Source organism: Callospermophilus lateralis, chromosome 1 (assembly GCF_048772815.1).
Source record: "Callospermophilus lateralis isolate mCalLat2 chromosome 1, mCalLat2.hap1, whole genome shotgun sequence".
Lineage (NCBI taxonomy): Eukaryota > Metazoa > Chordata > Mammalia > Rodentia > Sciuridae > Callospermophilus > Callospermophilus lateralis.
This window is the reverse complement of record NC_135305.1, coordinates 140,792,690-140,810,524: the sequence shown is the minus strand read 5'-3', so window position 1 is coordinate 140,810,524 and position 17,835 is coordinate 140,792,690. Positions and strand designations below refer to the sequence as shown.

General features: G+C 37.3%; 1 protein-coding gene across 4 annotated transcripts in view; it reads left to right on the top strand.

Annotated features, from left to right (window-relative positions):
* The window catches only part of Specc1l (sperm antigen with calponin homology and coiled-coil domains 1 like), a 141,197-nt gene that overhangs the window by 65,730 nt on the left and 57,632 nt on the right, over positions 1-17,835 (top strand). For all 4 annotated transcript variants that reach the window (XM_076867707.1, XM_076867794.1, XM_076867882.1 and 1 more), the window contains 4 exons: positions 1,224-1,399; positions 5,493-5,656; positions 9,246-9,337; positions 13,358-13,448. In XM_076867707.1, the coding sequence (XP_076723822.1) occupies positions 1,224-1,399; positions 5,493-5,656; positions 9,246-9,337; positions 13,358-13,448 (523 nt within the window). The remainder of the gene's footprint in view (positions 1-1,223; positions 1,400-5,492; positions 5,657-9,245; positions 9,338-13,357; positions 13,449-17,835) is intronic.

Sequence of the window (17,835 nt, the reverse complement as noted above, 5' to 3'; positions counted from 1 at the left end):
AGAGGCTGATGCAGGAGGATCACAAGTTTGAGGCCAGCCTGAGTAACTTAACAAGACCCTATCTCAAGATTAAAAAAATAAAAAGGACTGGAGATGTAACTCAGTAGTAGAACACCCCTGGGTTCAATCTCTAGTACTGAAAAAAAAAAAAAAAAAGGAAAAAAATATCATCTTTTAGAAAACAGAGCTTTTAAAATTTGACCACATTATCACTTCACTAAGTTTTTGATACACTGGTGATATTGGGCCCATTGGGCTTTGGACAGAAAGCAAATGCCATCCTTTCAAATTGGGATTGGTACTAGATTTGGGGTAGAAGAATGTATTAGTGATTTGTGGTTGGTAATTTTAGGAAGATGGATTTAAGAAATGTGTTATATTTTGATTATAAAGTGGCCCAAATTAGACTATTTTTCATGAGTTTTCTGTATTTATGGGTTTGATGAACTTGCCAATAGCACTGCTACTGAGATGTGGAGAGTGGAGAGAATGCTTATCTCAGAGTTTGGGTTATGCCACAATTGCTCAAACTACTTGCATAATGTCAGAAAATTGCTTTGGAGATGAGAGGGCTTGGGTGTGGCCCAGCTGTGGCTCTGGTGGAGGTGATATCCCAGGGATACTTCCCCACCCAGCCACACCCACATCCTCCATGACTGTGGGAAGCAACTGACCATCCAGTTCCTTACTGCCTCTTTGTATAATTTTATCTGCCTATATTGAGTTCAGTGTTGTTCTTCTGGCTTCCTCTTCCTTTTCCTTTACTTTTGATTTTTTTTTTCTATTAGTTTTTGATGTAAGGATATTTATAGTTTTTCACTGTATAGTTCACATACCATTTATATACCTTCTTGAGCTTTCCAGAGGTAAAGCTCTAAATTCTGGATGATGTTTATTTTTCATAAGACTTGCTTTGAAACTTGCCAGAGGAAGGGAGGCTTGACATTATTATTATTAATATTTATTGAACACTCTTGAGTGCTTGATGCATCAGTAGACAGATCAGCTGGAAAATCTTTTCCCTCATTAAGAACAGATTCTCTAATAATAGTTGCATTGCCTGTTAGAAATAGGTAATAGCAATTCTCCATGATTAAAAAAAATGAATCATCATCTGGGAGTACAGTGCGCAATAACAATTTAATCACAAACAAATATTATTGCTTTTAAATAAATCTTCATTGCTCTCTTTTGGAAATAAAAATTTAGTGTTTTTAATATAGGAAGAATCTGCGGAATGGCGGCAGTTTCAAGCTGATCTCCAGACCGCAGTAGTCATTGCAAATGACATTAAATCTGAAGCCCAAGAGGAGATTGGTGATCTGAAGCGCCGGTTACATGAGGCTCAAGAAAAAAATGAGAAACTCACAAAAGAATTGGAGGAAATAAAGTCACGCAAGTATGTTCTGAGAAAACTGTTGTGTTCTATGTTTCAGTAGAGAGAACATTTAAATACCAGTTTTTTTTTTAAAGATGTTGATAGACCTTTATTTAATTTATTTATGTGTGATGAGGAGAATTAAACCCAGTGCCTCACACATGCCAGGCAACGCGCTACTAATGAGCCACAGTCCCAGCCCTAAATCCCAATTTTGTGACATGGTATTATGGAAAGAACATGAGAGTTGTCACTATTGAGTTTAGATCTAATGGAAGTTAATTTTTCTGGGCCCTTATTTATGATACCTGTAAAATAACAGTTTATATGAATCTTTCAGTGTTGTTGTCTGTGTTGATCAATAATCAGTGACTTTGGAGAAAACCATAGTTGTGTCAACTTAGGGTACAATATAATTCTTCTTTTCCCTAATCCCATGATCTGGCCCTGTTATTTTTCTTTAGACTATAGTCTTGTGACTAGATAGACTAGGTTCCTGACAAGTTCTGCCTCTTAACTAGCTATAATCTTGATCAGCCACCTCAACTTTGCTTAGCCTTAGTTTTTTTTATCTTTAAAATGGTGGCAATATTCTGCTTTGCAGTATTGATGTAATGAGTAAATGAGATAATGCCTGCAAAGTGCTCAGGGCAATGAGCTACAGCCTCTTCAGCTAGTATTTTTGGAAACCCAAGTAAAGAATGCAAAGTAAGTTTCTATCACTCACTTGAGGAATTTTCACTTGTTCTTTTCTATAACTGCATGAATGTCCATAGTAATGTTATTTTTCCTCCATGCAACAAACATGGAGATCACTGGAAACCTATAAAAATTATTGGATGAGGTAGCATCTGTGATGTGCTCTGAGCTCTGCAGTAAGATTCCATCTGAGTGGGGGATAGTAATTTTGTATGTGAGATTATTGTTTAAAATTTATTACTTACTTTGAATGATTTTTATAGGAAAATAATTTTTTCCTATAGGAAAATAATTTTTAAAAAACAGTATATTTTTGGAAATCTATGTTATTTTATTATTACCTAGCCCTAGTGTATGGCCCAAAGACAAGTATTTTTAATTATCTTTCACTGGCTTAAACAGTTTGAAATGAAGCATCGGATATGGTTTCTCCACTGGTATAAAACTTGCATTGCTTTTTTTCCTTCAATATGCTGTTAAAATTGCATTATCAGAAATGCCTCATTCAAGGTTATCCTGAGTGACTGCAGATGATGATGATGATGATGATGATGATGATTTTGACAGTGGTGAGGTTCAAACCCAGGTCCTTACCTATGTTAGGCAAGTGCTCTACCAATGAGCTGCAGCCCCAGCCCTGAAATTCTGCTCTCCTCCTCTTCTTCTTCTTCTTCCTCCTCCTCCCCCCCTCTTCCCCGCTTCCCCCCCTCCTCCTTGTCCTTCCTGAAGGAGTAAATTTTTAATTTTACTAAATATCAGTCCTTGAGTTACTCTAGTTTTAACCTGTGTAACAAGATGGGAAGTATCAATAAAACACTTCTACTTTATCTGTGTGTACCCAAGTATGAGATTGCCTTGAGGAGAGCATTATATGGTCATTTTAGTTTAAACTACTTTCTTTCCTTAATGTAGCACCATTTTTTTTTTAAGAGAGAGGAGAGAGAGAGAGAGAGAGAGAGAGAGAGAGAGAGAGAGAGAGAGAGAGAGAGAATTTTAATATTTATTTTTTAGTTTTCAGCAGACACAATATCTTTGTTTGTATGTGGTGCTGAGGATCGAACCCGGGCCGCACAAATGCCAGGCGAGCGCGCTACCGCTTGAGCCACATCCCCAGCCCAATGTAGCACCATTTTTACTTGAGGTTGACTAACAGAAAAACTATAGGTCTTCAGATTTTGATATTTGGTGGGTGTTTCCTTTAAAGGAAAACAACTGACCGTATTTGTTGCCACTGATACGTATGGGCTTCAAATGAGTGTTGAGGGGCTGGGGTTGTGACTCAGCGGTAGAGCGTTCGCCTCACATATGTGTGGCCCTGGGTTCGATCATCAGTACCACATAAAAAATAAATAAAGATACTGTGTGTTCATCTACAACTAAAAGAACATTTAAAAAATAAATAAAAACAAATGAGTGTTAAGGTCTTGGGAAAATTTTGTTTGCCATTGTAAATATGGTGGCTTCCCATGTTTAAAGAGTTTTTTGTTTGTTCGTTTGTTTTGAGTGAGATCATTGATGATATTGTATAAAGGCAAGCATTGGGAGAATCTTTATAATACAATGTGCCAGTATTTTCCTTATGACATATGTATTGTTTTAGGATCACGGATGGGTAAAAAGATTCTTTCAAAGAACATGACAGACCAGTGGGTCATAATGGACAAAACTAGAAAATTTCATACAGTTTAAAATTCCACATTGAACTCTGTGTGTGTGTGTGGTATTTCTAGGTATCAAACCCAAGGCTTCCTTCATGCTAGGCAAATGCTCTAACACTGAGTTACACCCACATTTCACAGTCAACTTTTAAGTAACTATCAATTGTTGCATTTTAGTGTAATGTCAAAGAATAACCACAGTTATCTAAAAAGGGTTTTTAAATATTCTTCTCTTTTTTAACCACATTATCTGTTAAAAGATCTTCATTTTTTTCATATCTCAATAGATTGAATATGGAAGAAATGAGAATCTAGCTATCTTCTAAGCTAGATATTAGATATTTAAAATATAAAACACTGCTACTCTTATTAATTATTTTGTTTTTATAAATATAGTTATTTTTCATTAAGATTTTTGTATCATGTTAATTAGTCCTGGGTTTACTTTTATGTTTACTTTGTGTGACTGGAGAGACAGTCTTGTGAAGTTGCCCAAGTTGGCCTTGAGGTCCTCCTGCCTTAGCCTCCTGAGTAGCTGGGATTATGAGTGTATGCCACACACCTGGCTTAGATTAATTATGTATTTTATATGCTTTCTATTTTAATTGATTAGTGGAAGTAACTCACATAAACAAAAGCTTTTGGGGGTCCTTAATTATTTTTAGGAACGGAAAGGGGTTCTCAGGCCAAAAAATTATTATCATTATTATGGATTATTGAAGCTTCTAATCATGATAAGTAGCTACACATAGGTACATCTTTTTTTTTTTTTTTAAAGAGAGTGAGAGAGAGAATTTTTTTTTTAATATTTATTTTTTAGTTTTTGGTGGACACAACATCTTTGTTTGTATGTGGTGCTGAGGATCGAACCCGGGCCACACGCGTGCCAGGTGAGCGCGCTACCGCTTGAGCCACATCCCCAGCCCACCTCTGGTACATCTTGAGGCAAAAACAAAACAAAACAAAAAACCAAACTTCCAGAGAGCTAGATGACCAACACAGACAATTTTCCAAAAAACTGATTTGATTTTTGTCCTTATTAGTGTACTTGATAGTTTTATGACATGTGCAAATTCTGCAATTTCAATCTCATTCCAGATGAAAATGTGTGTTAGTCAGCTCAGTGAATTAAGAGGACCAGAAATGAAATAGCATTGATTTTTCTGATGACTCAGGGATACATCACACTAGAGGACTCAGGTTACTAATATGGGCCTGGGCTTTTTTTTTTTTTCCTTCCCTTCTGTAGAAATTCTATTTGTAGGTCTGTTCTGTTCTTTGAGAACATGGGCTTTGGTTTTATTTCTTTGCAATTCCATGTTCAAGCACAGCATTTTAAGCTAGAGCCAGCCTAAATTATCTACATGTGCTGGCAAATTCCCAGACTTCTGAGAAGGGCCAGGCATTCCTAGCAGCAGAGAACCAGAGATTCCTAGATCTGAGTCAGGCTGTGGCTAGTCTGCCTCCCATTTTGCTGCTAATTGATTACTGATGCCCTCACCTGACACTTACTTAGATGAAAATGGAATTTGATGGTAATTTAACTTGCTTAGGATAACTTGATATGAAAAATTTAATATCATTTCCGGGCATTTATCAAACAAATGAGAATATTAGACCAGATAATCTACTTTACTTAACCGATACAGTTGAAACAAAACAAAACAAATGTCTTTTAATGCTTTCAGTTGGGAGAGGGAAAAATGTGTATTTTCTCATACATGTGTGCAAATGCTGTATTTCCATATTATTTTTAGGCAAGAGGAGGAGCGAGGCCGGGTATACAACTACATGAATGCTGTTGAAAGAGATTTGGCAGCCTTAAGGCAGGGGATGGGACTGAGTAGAAGGTCCTCAACTTCCTCAGAGCCAACTCCTACAGTAAAAACCCTTATCAAGTCCTTTGACAGTGCATCTCAAGGTAATTGATTTCATATTTATTGTGCCAGGGGCAGAGGTTCTATTTACTTATCCAGTGTTCTCTGGTGTTATTTGATATTCTTTACCATTCTACTCTCAGTCTAATCAAATTTCAAGTAGTATCAATGAGTTAATATAAGGTGACTTTTCATAGGGAGTTTGCTTTAGAAATCTTGGTATTCAGCTCATCCCTTGTTTATGCAAAGATGTGTGTCTTTTTTCCCCAGGTGGACCACATGTTCCTGTGACTCAATTATCCTCTTAATGCCTAAAATGTCCAGATGCCTTATGCTAGCTGTTTCCCTTCCTTTGATTTCTTGTTGTATATCCAAATGCTCACTTGACATTGGCACTTAGATATCTCCTAATATTTTTTTCTTCAGTTTTTGATAGAGCTTTATGTTTATGTATTTATATGTTACATGTAAATATATATGTTATATATATTTATTTATATGTTATGCTGAGAATCGAACCCAGTGCCTCACACATGCTAGGTAAGCACTCTACCACTGAGCCACAACCCCAATCCCTCTCCAGATATTTGTATGTCCAGAATTAAACCTTTGCTCCATGAAATAGCAGCACCATTCCACCCAGTTTTTGAACAAGTATCTGGGAATCTTCCCTAAATTCTTCTTTCCCACCCCCACATCTAATCCAGTCTTAGCAGGTCTCCTTTTGAGTGGCAGGGTGGGGTGGGGTTGGCAATACTGAGGATTGAACTCAGGGTCTCATATATTTTAGGCAAGTGCTCATCATTAGCTATATCCCCAGTTTTTTAAAAAATATTTTTTTTAGTTGTTGATAGACCTTTATTATTTTTTTAATTTATTTTTTAGTTGTAGTTGGACACAGTACCTTTATTTCACTTATTTATTTTTATGTGGTGCTGAGGTCTCACACATTCAAGGCAAGCGCTCTACCGCTGAGCCACAACCCCAGTCCCTAGACCTTTATTTTTTAAATTTATTTATATATGGTGCTGAGAATTGAACCCAGCACCTCACATATGCCAAGCAAGTGCGTTACTGCTGAGCCACAGCTACAGCTCCCCAGTTTTTTATTTATTTATTTATTTATTAATTTATTTTAAACGGGTTGTCTGTTAAGTTGATTAGGTTAACCTCAAACTTGCAATCCTCCAGCCTTGTAATTCTGGGATTACAAGCATGTGCTGCCACTACACTTTAGCAAGTCTTGATCCAGCCTCCAATATGGGTCTCCACTTTTACTTAGTGTGCTTTTCTTCATTTCTAGTGGCACAATCTTTAGTTCAAATGACCACCAATTACAAATTTTAGTAATCATAATTTCCCATTCTATTTCATGGTAGTTTTTTTTTTCCTACCTAAAATTGTGTAATTTCCTTATTATAGTTGAAATGAAGTTAGGATCTCAAAATGCCTGCAAGGGTCCACCTCTGCCCATTTCTTCCCTCAAATGGGCTATCCACAATAGCCAAGAGATCTGAAACAACCCAAGTACTTCCCCTACCCTTACACCCCAACCATACCACAATTAAGGTTCAGAAACAAGTTGGGTTCTTTTAATAAGTATGAGGTGGATCTTGAATTACTAATGTTAAAATATATCTGCGATTCTTTATAACAAGTTGCAGACCAGTGTGTTATTTTTTTTTTGGAAGGACACTTTTATTTTATTTATATTTGATGTTGAGGTCGAACCCAGGGCCTCGCACGTGATAGGCAAACACTCCACCACTGAGCCATAACCCCAGCCCCATGTTATTTTGTTTTTTTTTTTAAAGTACATAGATGGTTATATGTATTTGTATTTAAAGTAAAGAAAGAGGTCTTCAGAACAGCTATTAGTATCTACCTCTGATTAATATGGAGTAAGATGAAGAGAACTTTTAAAAAATACATTATTTTAAAATAAAATGATAATGGCATGTATACGAAATTATGCAACTATTCACAATATCAATACAACAGACTTTTTTTTTTTTTTGTATTGAGGATTGAACTCAGGAGCACTTAACTACTGAGGCACATCCCCAGCCCTTTTTTGTATTTTATTTAGAGACAGGGTCTCACTGAGTTTCTTAGGGCCTTGTTAAGTTGCTGAGGCTGGCTTTGAACTCATAATCTTCCTGCCTCAGCCTCCTGAGCCACTGAGATTATAGGTGTGTGCCATTGTGCCTGGCTAACAAAACATACTTCAATGCAAAAAAAAAACAAAAAAAAAAAGATATATATGCTCTTATACTGATCTTTAACAAATATTTTATAATAAAATTAATCTAAATAGCCCAGCATATGTATTCCTAGTTATAAAAGAATTGAAAGTAAGTATTTAGACAAATACTTGTATATAAATGTTCACAGCAGTGCTATCCACAATAGCCAAGAGAGCGAAACAACCCAAGTGTTCATGAATTGAATGAATAGATAAAAAAAAGTGATTTTTTCATACAATGGAGTATTAGTCAACTCTAAGAAGGAATATAGATATATCTTTACAACATTATGCTAAGTGAAAAAGCCAGATACAACAGGCCACATATTGTAAGATTACATTTACATGAAATATGCAGAATAGGTCAGTTTGTAGAGATAAGCAGATTGGGGCTGTTTATCTCTACAAGGGTGAAAGGGTGGAAGGGGAATAACTACTTAATACGTAGTTACTTTTGAGGTGATGAAATATTTTTGAACTAGGTAGAGGTCATGGTTGTACGATATTGTGAATGCGCTAAAAGTTACTGAATTGTATATTTAAAAATGGTTAAATTCATGTTGTGTGGATTTTGTCTCAGTAAAAATAGAATACCTGCATGCTTTACTTAGTGTACTTTTCTCCATTTCTCCATTTCTAGTGATATGCCTGGGTTCAGTTTGCATTTCTCATTTTGAATTTAATGCACTTTCAAATGAAAAACTAATTTTATGCAGACTTTATCAGAATTTGTGCTAAGTCCAAGTGTCTATAGAAATTAATTAATGAATGAATTAGAAAAAATAAGCTGCTGTGAGTAGTTAAGAGAGGAAGATTATGAAAACAAATAATCATACATCTTTGTGTTAAATGCAAATCAGAAAATACACATGAAGTGGAGTGATAAGTTCTGTAGGAGGAAGTGAGGTAGGATGAATAGAAGTTCTTCATCCATTTGTTTAATGTGCAGTTGGTGAATGTCCATTACATTCCAGGCCTCTTATCTGAAGCATTTTACAGATAATATCCTCTTTGGTTTTATTTTCTTTTATTTGCAATGCTGAGTATTGAACCCAGAGCCTTATATATGCTAGGTAAGCACATCAGCCTCTCGTGGGTTTGTTTTTGTACTTGGATTTCATTGGTAAATGGAATACTTTGGCCACTTAATATAATTAAACAGCAGCAATAAAATTATTGGCCTAGGGAAGCAAACAATTCACTGGTGGTAAAAGCACCTATCTCCTGAGAGACTGTTGTGAGTGTTCAGCATAGGTCAGGCATCAGCTAAGACTGTTTCCAGTGGAATTTGAGAGCTTTGGTTAATCTGGTGAATCCTTAAATGGGGACCAGTTAAGAAAGCTTCTATGGCACTGTGTTATTTACTTGTTTGTTTGTTGTTTTTGTAGTACCAAACTCTGCTGCAGCTGCAATTCCTCGAACACCTCTGAGTCCGAGTCCTATGAAGACCCCTCCTGCAGCAGCTGTATCCCCTATGCAGGTAAGTGCCTGGGACCACTGAAGGTTCTGGGGGCTTCAGAATCTGAAAGCTAAATCCTTTTCTTCAGAGTCATACACACATGTGTCAGGTGGGCATATGACTGCTCAGAAGGATGTATTTGGGATCTGTTTTCTACATACCATGAACATCCTTGAGTAAGGTAAATTATGTATATATGTAAATTATGTTATTCTTCTGGGAAACTAAGATGTCTCTTTGAGCATGCAGTTTGCATGTCTAAGCCTGTGCTGCAGGAATAAAATCACTTAAAAACCTAGTGACTTAAAATGGTAGTTTACTATTTTTCACATTTTTCTGAGTTGATGAGGCAGTTCTTTCCTGGCTGTACCTGGGCTTACTCCTGCAGATTCACTGAGCCAGAGTGTGGGTTGGACTCAGGAGGGCACTGGACTGCTGTCTCCACGTGATCTTTCTTCTCAGGCCCATTTGGCAATATGATTCTCTCCAGCTCCAGGAAGGTAAAAGTGGAAGTTGGAAAAAAGCCTCTGAAGACCTTGGCATGAAGCTTGGACAGTACCACTTCTAGCCTGTTCTTTTGGTCCAAACAGATCACAGGGCCAACTCAGATTCAGAGTGAGAAGGGTCTGTGCCAGGCATGAGTTCAGAGAAGTATGATTCATTGAAGACCAATGTATCACAGTCTAGTACAAGGACATTGCTGATCCATTATAAGCAAGTTTCAGAAGTTGCTCTTTCTTGCCATTGTGGAAAAACAGACCAGAAACAGGGCAGGTGACTGTTCTCTATGAAGAGACCCTCTCATTGTGCTCTTTATCTGTTCACTTTCAGAAAGTGGCTGAGGTGGAGTATTTCCACATAGGTGAGAGCAGCCAAAGAAAAAATTGCCTTAAATCTGTTATCCTGTGATACAGGGTAGTTTTGGCCACATCTGTTCCCTAAAATAATAGGACTTGGAAGCTTTTTTCTTTTTGAGTTGAGACTTTAGTGCTGTGTTAACAATTGGCCATGGGTTTTATGAGTGGACTTTTAATTTTAATTTTTTAAAATTTTTGTAAAGTTTAGGCATTTTTGTAGAGTTTAGGCATTTGTGATGTTGCAAATCAGTGGCTTTGCATTTGCATGTATGTACAAGATGTCATGTCTTAATGTAAAAGGAATCTAAGGGGAATTCCATATTTCACCTGCAGATTTAATATGCTCCACAAATCAAACTTGTTTTAAAAGCCTGAAGAAATAAGTAAAAGCAAAGTAAAGGTGCCAAATATAGTAAAATAAGATGAAGTTTCTCAAAATAGTTTTTGTCAATTGAAATTCAGTGTCCAAGGCATCATTCTCTAAATCTTTTTTAAATAAGAGGTGAAAACTCTCATTTTTGTAGCTTATAAAAAGCTAATAATTACAAGCTACCACCCATAAGCTTTTTTTAGTTCATGATTAGTTAGCACAGTGCATCTCAAACCTAACTGTATATAAAAACCACATGGAGAGTTTTAAACACACAGATTCCCAGGCTTTAGCTAGTGAACCAGAAATCTCTGGGGTAATGAAGCCGAAGATTAGGATTTTTAGTTTTTCAAAACTACCTGGTAGAGTGCTACTTCTGGCCATGAGGGACTAACAAAAGCTATTAGCACATAAAACTAGAAAGTAGGACAAAATATAGGAAGTAGTTACTTTCAAATATTGTATAAAAAACACTAAGGATTATGATCCCTGGAAAAAAAGGTGAAAAACAAGGAAAGTCCTGCTATGGCTCACATTCTTTTCATGTAAGTAATTTCTAGATAGTTGGTGTGGGGAAGATGAACCGATGAGAAACGGAAAAGGGTATCCAGTTGAATCTGAGGAGAGATAAATCAATGATCGAGGAGAATGAGACTGCTAGAATTTTCCTGGGAGCTAATGCAGCAAGGGCTCAGAAATCTGCATAGGCATCCTTCTGAGTTTTTGCCTGAATGCTGTACCACTTAGCTATACCCCCAACCCTTGTACTATTTATATGCTAGCAAAAACAATTGAAAACTGAAATATTTAGCAGTAAATTTAATGAAATATGTACAAGACCCTCCAGTGAAAACTGTAAAATATTGCTGAGGAAAATTAAAGAAGTAACAAATGTAATCGCATTTATGATTGGAAAACTCAATATCATTAATGTCTTATATTCTTCAAATTGGTCTATAGATTGAGTCAATCCCAATTAAAATCTTAGCGTTTTTTGGTACAAATTGACAAGATTTAAACAAACCACATGGAAATCAAAGGGCCTTGCATGTGCAAAGCATGAGGGAAGGGACAAATTTGGAGGAATTGCACTACCTGATTTCAACATTTACTCTATAGTTACGCGATCAAGACAGTGTGATACTGTCATTGTGCAGTAAAGACATTAGATCAGAGATTAGTAGAGTCCAGAAGTAGATTAGTTGGTTTTCAACAAAAGTGCCAAAGTAATTTGGTGCAAGGGAAGATTCTTTTCAACAAAGGATTCTGGAACAGATATCCATATGGACAAAATGAAATTTTTTGTAGACCAAAATATACAAACTAACTCTATTAAACTTTTAGATGAGAACATTAGAGAGAATCTTCATGACCTTTGAGAATACAAAGATTTCTTGTTTAGAACACAGAAAAGCATGAACCATGAAAGCAATTTGATAAATTAGGCATCAGAATTTAAATTGTCTGAAAGGCATTAAGAAAATGCAAAAACACAGGCTGGGGATATGGCTCAAGAGGTAGTGCGCTAGCCTGGAATGTGTGGGCGAGCACCACATAAAAATAAAATAAAGATGTTGTGCCCACCGAAAACTAAAAAATAAATATTAAAAAAAAAAAGAAAATGCAAAAACAAGCGCTGGTCTGGGGAGAGTATATTGATATTATATTTTTCTGATAAAAGATTTGTATCCGATAAGTAATGAGCAAAAATTTGAAAAAACCTTTCCCAAGAGAAGATATACAGATGACCTTAATATTCACATAAAGATGTTCAACATCATTAGTACATTTAATGGAAATTAAATCTACACTGGGAATCCCAAGCCAAATCATTAAGAATGGCTAAAATTAAGAAGGTTAACAATATCAAATGTGGTCAAGATGTGGAAAAGCTGAGCCTCTTGCACATTTCTGTTGGGAGTATGAAATGAGTAGCTTGGTAAAGAAGGTCTGGGGGAAAAGCCAATGGAATAAATAAAACATGAGAAAAAGCACAGATAAAATATTAAATATTCTATAGGTTTAAATGTTTATATGGCTCTCTGTGGCTGCTTGTGTACGCATAAATCTGGAAATGAGGAAGCCAGTGACAAAGCTGTTTGCAGTAGTGCTAAATTAAGGTAACAGGCTCTTTTGGGGCAGTTGTAGGGTTAGCAAGTGAGTGATAGAATTGATCTGTTTGGAACCAGGACATGGCTAAATTAACAAAACTATAACACGAACGCATCTATATTTTTGTTTGGAACATATTTTTGCATTTAATGAATTGGTATATAATATTTCACAATTTCTTTTTAATCAAAATAATGAAATCATGACCAGAATAACAGTTGTTATGAGGAGTCAGTGGTGTGGGTTCAGGGAGGAAAGAGTTAGGTGTTGACTGTAAAAGGGCCACAGGAAGTATCATTGTGTGGATAGAGATGTTCTGTCTCTTGACTTTGTCAGTATTCTGGTTCTGATAATCTATGGATTTACAAGGTTTTACCATAAGGGAAACTGTAGGAAGAATATACAGATTTTTCAATACTACTTCTTATAATTGCTGGTAAATCTATAATTATAATAGTTTTATTTTTTAAAAAAAAGTCTGTTGATTGATTATATAATATGCTTCGTGTGTGTGTGTGTGTGTGTGTGTGTGTGTGTGTGTGTATTATACTTTACTATAGCGGTATGGAAGGAATTATACAAATTCATAACTATTTATTTGCTCTCCAAGACATTTACTTTCTTTGTGATTTTCAGGCTACATTTGCCTAACTTTTATTATTTTCTATTTATTCAACCTTACTGTTTATCTTATGATTTCAGAGACATTCCATAAGTGGACCAATCTCAACATCTAAGCCCCTGACATCTTTGTCAGATAAGAGACCAAACTATGGGGAAATCCCTGTTCAAGGTACATATAATATATTGCAGTATTTAATTTGTGTTTTTGGTTAATTTTTGGATTCTAATGGCTGCTTTGGCTAACTTATTTTTTTCTTTGCTCTTGGTATTAGCAAATCTGGTATACATTTTTATCAGAAATTTCCTTATTACAAGTGGGGGAAATGAGTTATTAATAGATGCAGATTTCACAATAACTTTGTTATTACATTATAATAGGTGATGGAGAATGCACACTATTACTAGGCACTGTTTTCACAGTTCTTCATGGGATATGTATTATTGTCATTCCTATTTAATAGGCACTAAAAACGAGGCCTGAATAAGGTAAATAACTTGGTTAATGAAGAGTAGTCCTGGAAGCCTCACTCCAAGCCCATTTTCCATCTCCATGCTGCATATTGAAGCTGAGGCTTTAGAGGATTAAGTTCAGCAACTCTTTGGAGCCCGTTGGAAAGGATTTGCCTGTTCTCACACAGATCTTTATGGTAGAGTCTTCACTTGAACCTGTTTTCCTCCTTTTATAGTTTGAACTCCTTCTCTTATTCACACTGCTTGTTCACGTACCGAGGAAAGGTAACATCAGGGCATGGCACTTCATTTGGGGTGGGTTTGGCGCAGCTCCCAGGTGTTCATGTCACTCAGGGCCCAAGAGCTTCTCCGAACATGCTCTAGGCCAGTGATATCCATGCACCGTGAATTTTCCAGGTTGTGAAATTTAGGCTGTGTGGGTGAAACTATAAGGTATCAACAAGTGTGAATGAGAAATCAGCAGGATTGTGAAACACATTCAGTTAAAGAGCTGAGAGGACTGTCTCCATGAGCTCCATGTAGCACCAGTGCCTAAAGAGTTGAGTTTGGTGATTGAATGGACCCCCATACCTATCAGTCTTGAGTGTTTGGATAAGCTGATTATGCACACATTGGAAGACAGTGGAGCACAAGATGGTGCTGCTGCCCGTTTTCCTGCACAAAGTCTTGCTTTCTATCCCTGCTTATTGGCTTCTGGTTCACTTGAATAATTGTGACCTGATCTTTTTTTCCTCCCCTTAAAAAATCCTCTTGCTCAGGGGACAGATAGTAGAAGGTTTCAAGTCCCCTTTATCTGAACACTCTTCTTTCTTGACATACCACCTCGCAGTGGATCCTCAAAAGATTTATATTTGTGTAGCACAGAATCATTGGCCTCACCGTGGCCTGGCCTTTGACCTCTTAATGCTGTACCCTCATCTGTAAATGAGAAGCAGTGATGAACACCTACCTCACAGGTTGCTTAAGTTTTTCTCCCTGTCATCAGACTTTCACCCTTATACTCCACTGATGCTGCTGATGTTGAGGTTTTCAGTGACCACTCCGTCATTACCCAGTCAGCTCTTTATCTTAATCTGCCAGCAGCATTTGGTACTGTTGTGCTTCCTTTTCTGGAACATTCTTTTTGGTTTCCCTGACACCACACCTTACATCTCATCCTCTCTCCCAGGCCACTCTTTCTCCATCTCCTATGCTAACTTCTCTTTTTTCCTTGAATTATAAATAGTTGCATGACCCAGAGCTCATGTCCTAGGCTTGTATTCCTTATCTGTACACATTCTCTTTGCTATTGTCTCCTCTGTCATGGCTTTAAATGCTACTTAAAATACTGTCATATGTATGTCTCCAGTCTGTCCTCAATTGCCTTTCTGGCTTCATTTCTTTCCCTCTCACTCACTTTGCCTAGACATACGGGCATCCTTGCTTCTGTGGGCAGTTAGGAATACTAACTTAGAAACCTTGTCCTGGCTCTTCTCTTGCTGGGACGCTGCCTGAAAGTTTTGATGTCCCTTCCAACTCGACTTCAAGGCTTCACTCAAGTTGTTCCTCCTCAGGGAGGCCCTGTGTTCCAAAGGTAAAGTTGTTAATATATCTAGATGGCGCCTTTCTTCCACATGCCTGTACCCTGCTTGTTCTCTTTATCACTTGTTCCCTTTTAACATCCACATGCTCTGTACCTTTTATTGTCTTTCATTCCACTAGATCATAGTTCTGTGTGGTAGGATTTGTCTGTTTTGATCACTGAAGTGTCCTCAACACCTGTAAAAGTCCTAGGCTCTTGATAAACAATTGTGAGATAAGTGAATGAAAGAAAAGCTAAAGCCTTATAAAGCACTTAGCACAAAAACCCACAGTAAATATCCACTGTTTGGTTTTATTGCAATATGTACCAACTTTTAATTAGTAGCACAAATGACTGAGAGTAGTGGGTCATAATAATCTACAAATAAAAGATTTTCAGCGGCTGAGTTTTACAGATTTTTTGCTTGCTGCCAGCAAATAGCCCAGAGAAAGCATCCATATGAGTTGTGTCCTGGGCCTCTTCAAAAAACTGTATGTATTGAAGTCAGAGGTGGAAACCACTGGCTCAAGAGCATTCCCACTCTGCCTCAAGGAAATATGTCCTGATTTTGTTAATCAGATCAGATATATATACACACACACACACACACACACACACACACACTTTTTAAAATTGTAGATAAACACAATACCTTTATTTATTTTGTGTGGTGCTGAGGATCGAACCCAGCGCCTCACACGTACCAGGCAAGAGCTCCACCACCAAGCCATATTTCTAACCCCTAAAATCAGCCTTTTGATCTGCAGTGAATGCCAGTAATGGTTAGAGCCAAAAGCCAGGCACGCCATGGCCTCTGAGAGTATGTGTAACACTGTGCCATTGCCCTGGAGCCCTGATTCTAGCTTGGCCACAGCTGTGTGGTACTAATCTGAAAAAGCCCCCATCTGGAGGGCTTTGGATGATCCTCAGACATAAGAGAGTATCAAGTCTGGCCTCCCAGCTGGCCTCTGAGGAGAATGAGGATGAGAAATGACTCAGGACTTTACTAACCTTGTGAGCCCAGGCTGTAGCCAGCCCTAATTGCCTTCTCTACTCTCATTGCTGTGTTCCCAGCTCATCTTGGTTGGCCACAGCAGGGTGATTTTTATGAGGGATGGTTCCAGCAGTGTTTCTCAAACTTACCTGAGCCACTTCTTAAATAATGGGATCCTGGGTTTTCTTTCACATTATAGACTCTTTAAAGAAAGGGAGGTTGGAAATCCTATTTTCATAAGCACCCAGAATGACTTTTAGAAGGATAAACTTGGGAAACTGGGCAAAAAAAAATTACAGCCATTTAGTTATTTCTGTTACTTTGGCTTTTGTGAGTGTGGAATGAGTGTGGGGCAAAGTTATCGAAGACAGACTAAATGCCTTGAAATTCTAGACTCTCATTTTATTATCTGATAATGCCATGGGGCATGGAATGTATGCTGTTTGTGTTAATGTTGGTCTCATTCTCCACTCCAGCTTCTTAAAATGTTTTCATGGGGCTTAGTTGGAATATTGTAAATATAGCAGGCAAGGGAATTTTTACCTGGGAAGTTGTCAGTACAGTGATCTTTTATCTTAAATAGTGATTCGAGAAAGTAACCACTTACAAAACTGAAAATTAGCAAGTAATTCTTAGCCATAAAAAAGCACTGTGGTTATCTGTACTGTGATAAGATAGTAGGATTCTGAGTTCTGTCTTGAACTGCTTTTCTTCCTTGATTGTCTTGTTTATCTTGGTGTATATTTAAAAAAAAAATAGTCTGTAAAGTTACATAGGCTGTAACTTTCAAAGTTTCAGTGACTTCATTACTAAAATTTTAAAAGGTGCTGTCTCTTATTCCACTTACCATTTTTTGGTGTGTGGAGGGCACAGGTACTGGAGATTGAACTCAGGGGCACTCATTGACCACTGAGCCACATCCCCAGTGCTATTTTGTATTTTGTTTAGAGACCGGGTCTCACTGAGTAGCTTAGCCCCTCGCCATTGCTGAGGTTGGCTTTGAACTCGTGATCCTCCTGACTTAGTCCCCCTCTTCCCCCCAGCCACTGGAATTACAGGCATGCACCACTGTGCTCGGCTCTGCTTAGAGAATTTTGATTTTTCTGATTAAGTACTTTATGTTAGGTTTTTTTTTTTTTTTTTTTTTTTTTTTTTTTAATCACCATGCCTGTATGTCATTTTCAAGAAAATGTTTCAGACCAGAGAAACCTTGTTATACAGGGACTAATCAAATGGCTAGGGTCATGAGTGGTATCACCTCAGTAATTTGTGAATAGTGTGTGAATTAGCATTTATGACTTAAACAGAAAAGCAGAGATTTGCTACTAGGTAGCAGAGGTTGCTGATACAAACAGTTGAAAAGGTCTTTACTGTCCTCATTTGCACAGTGATCTTATGTGGTTTAGAATATTAAGCAGTAATCTCATTTGGCTGATAGAAGTGATTGAAGAGCCAGAGATTGCCCCAGTACCAGTGTAGTGTTATTTTCATCTCTCATCAGCTCAGACCTGTACCTCATAATGACGCTCA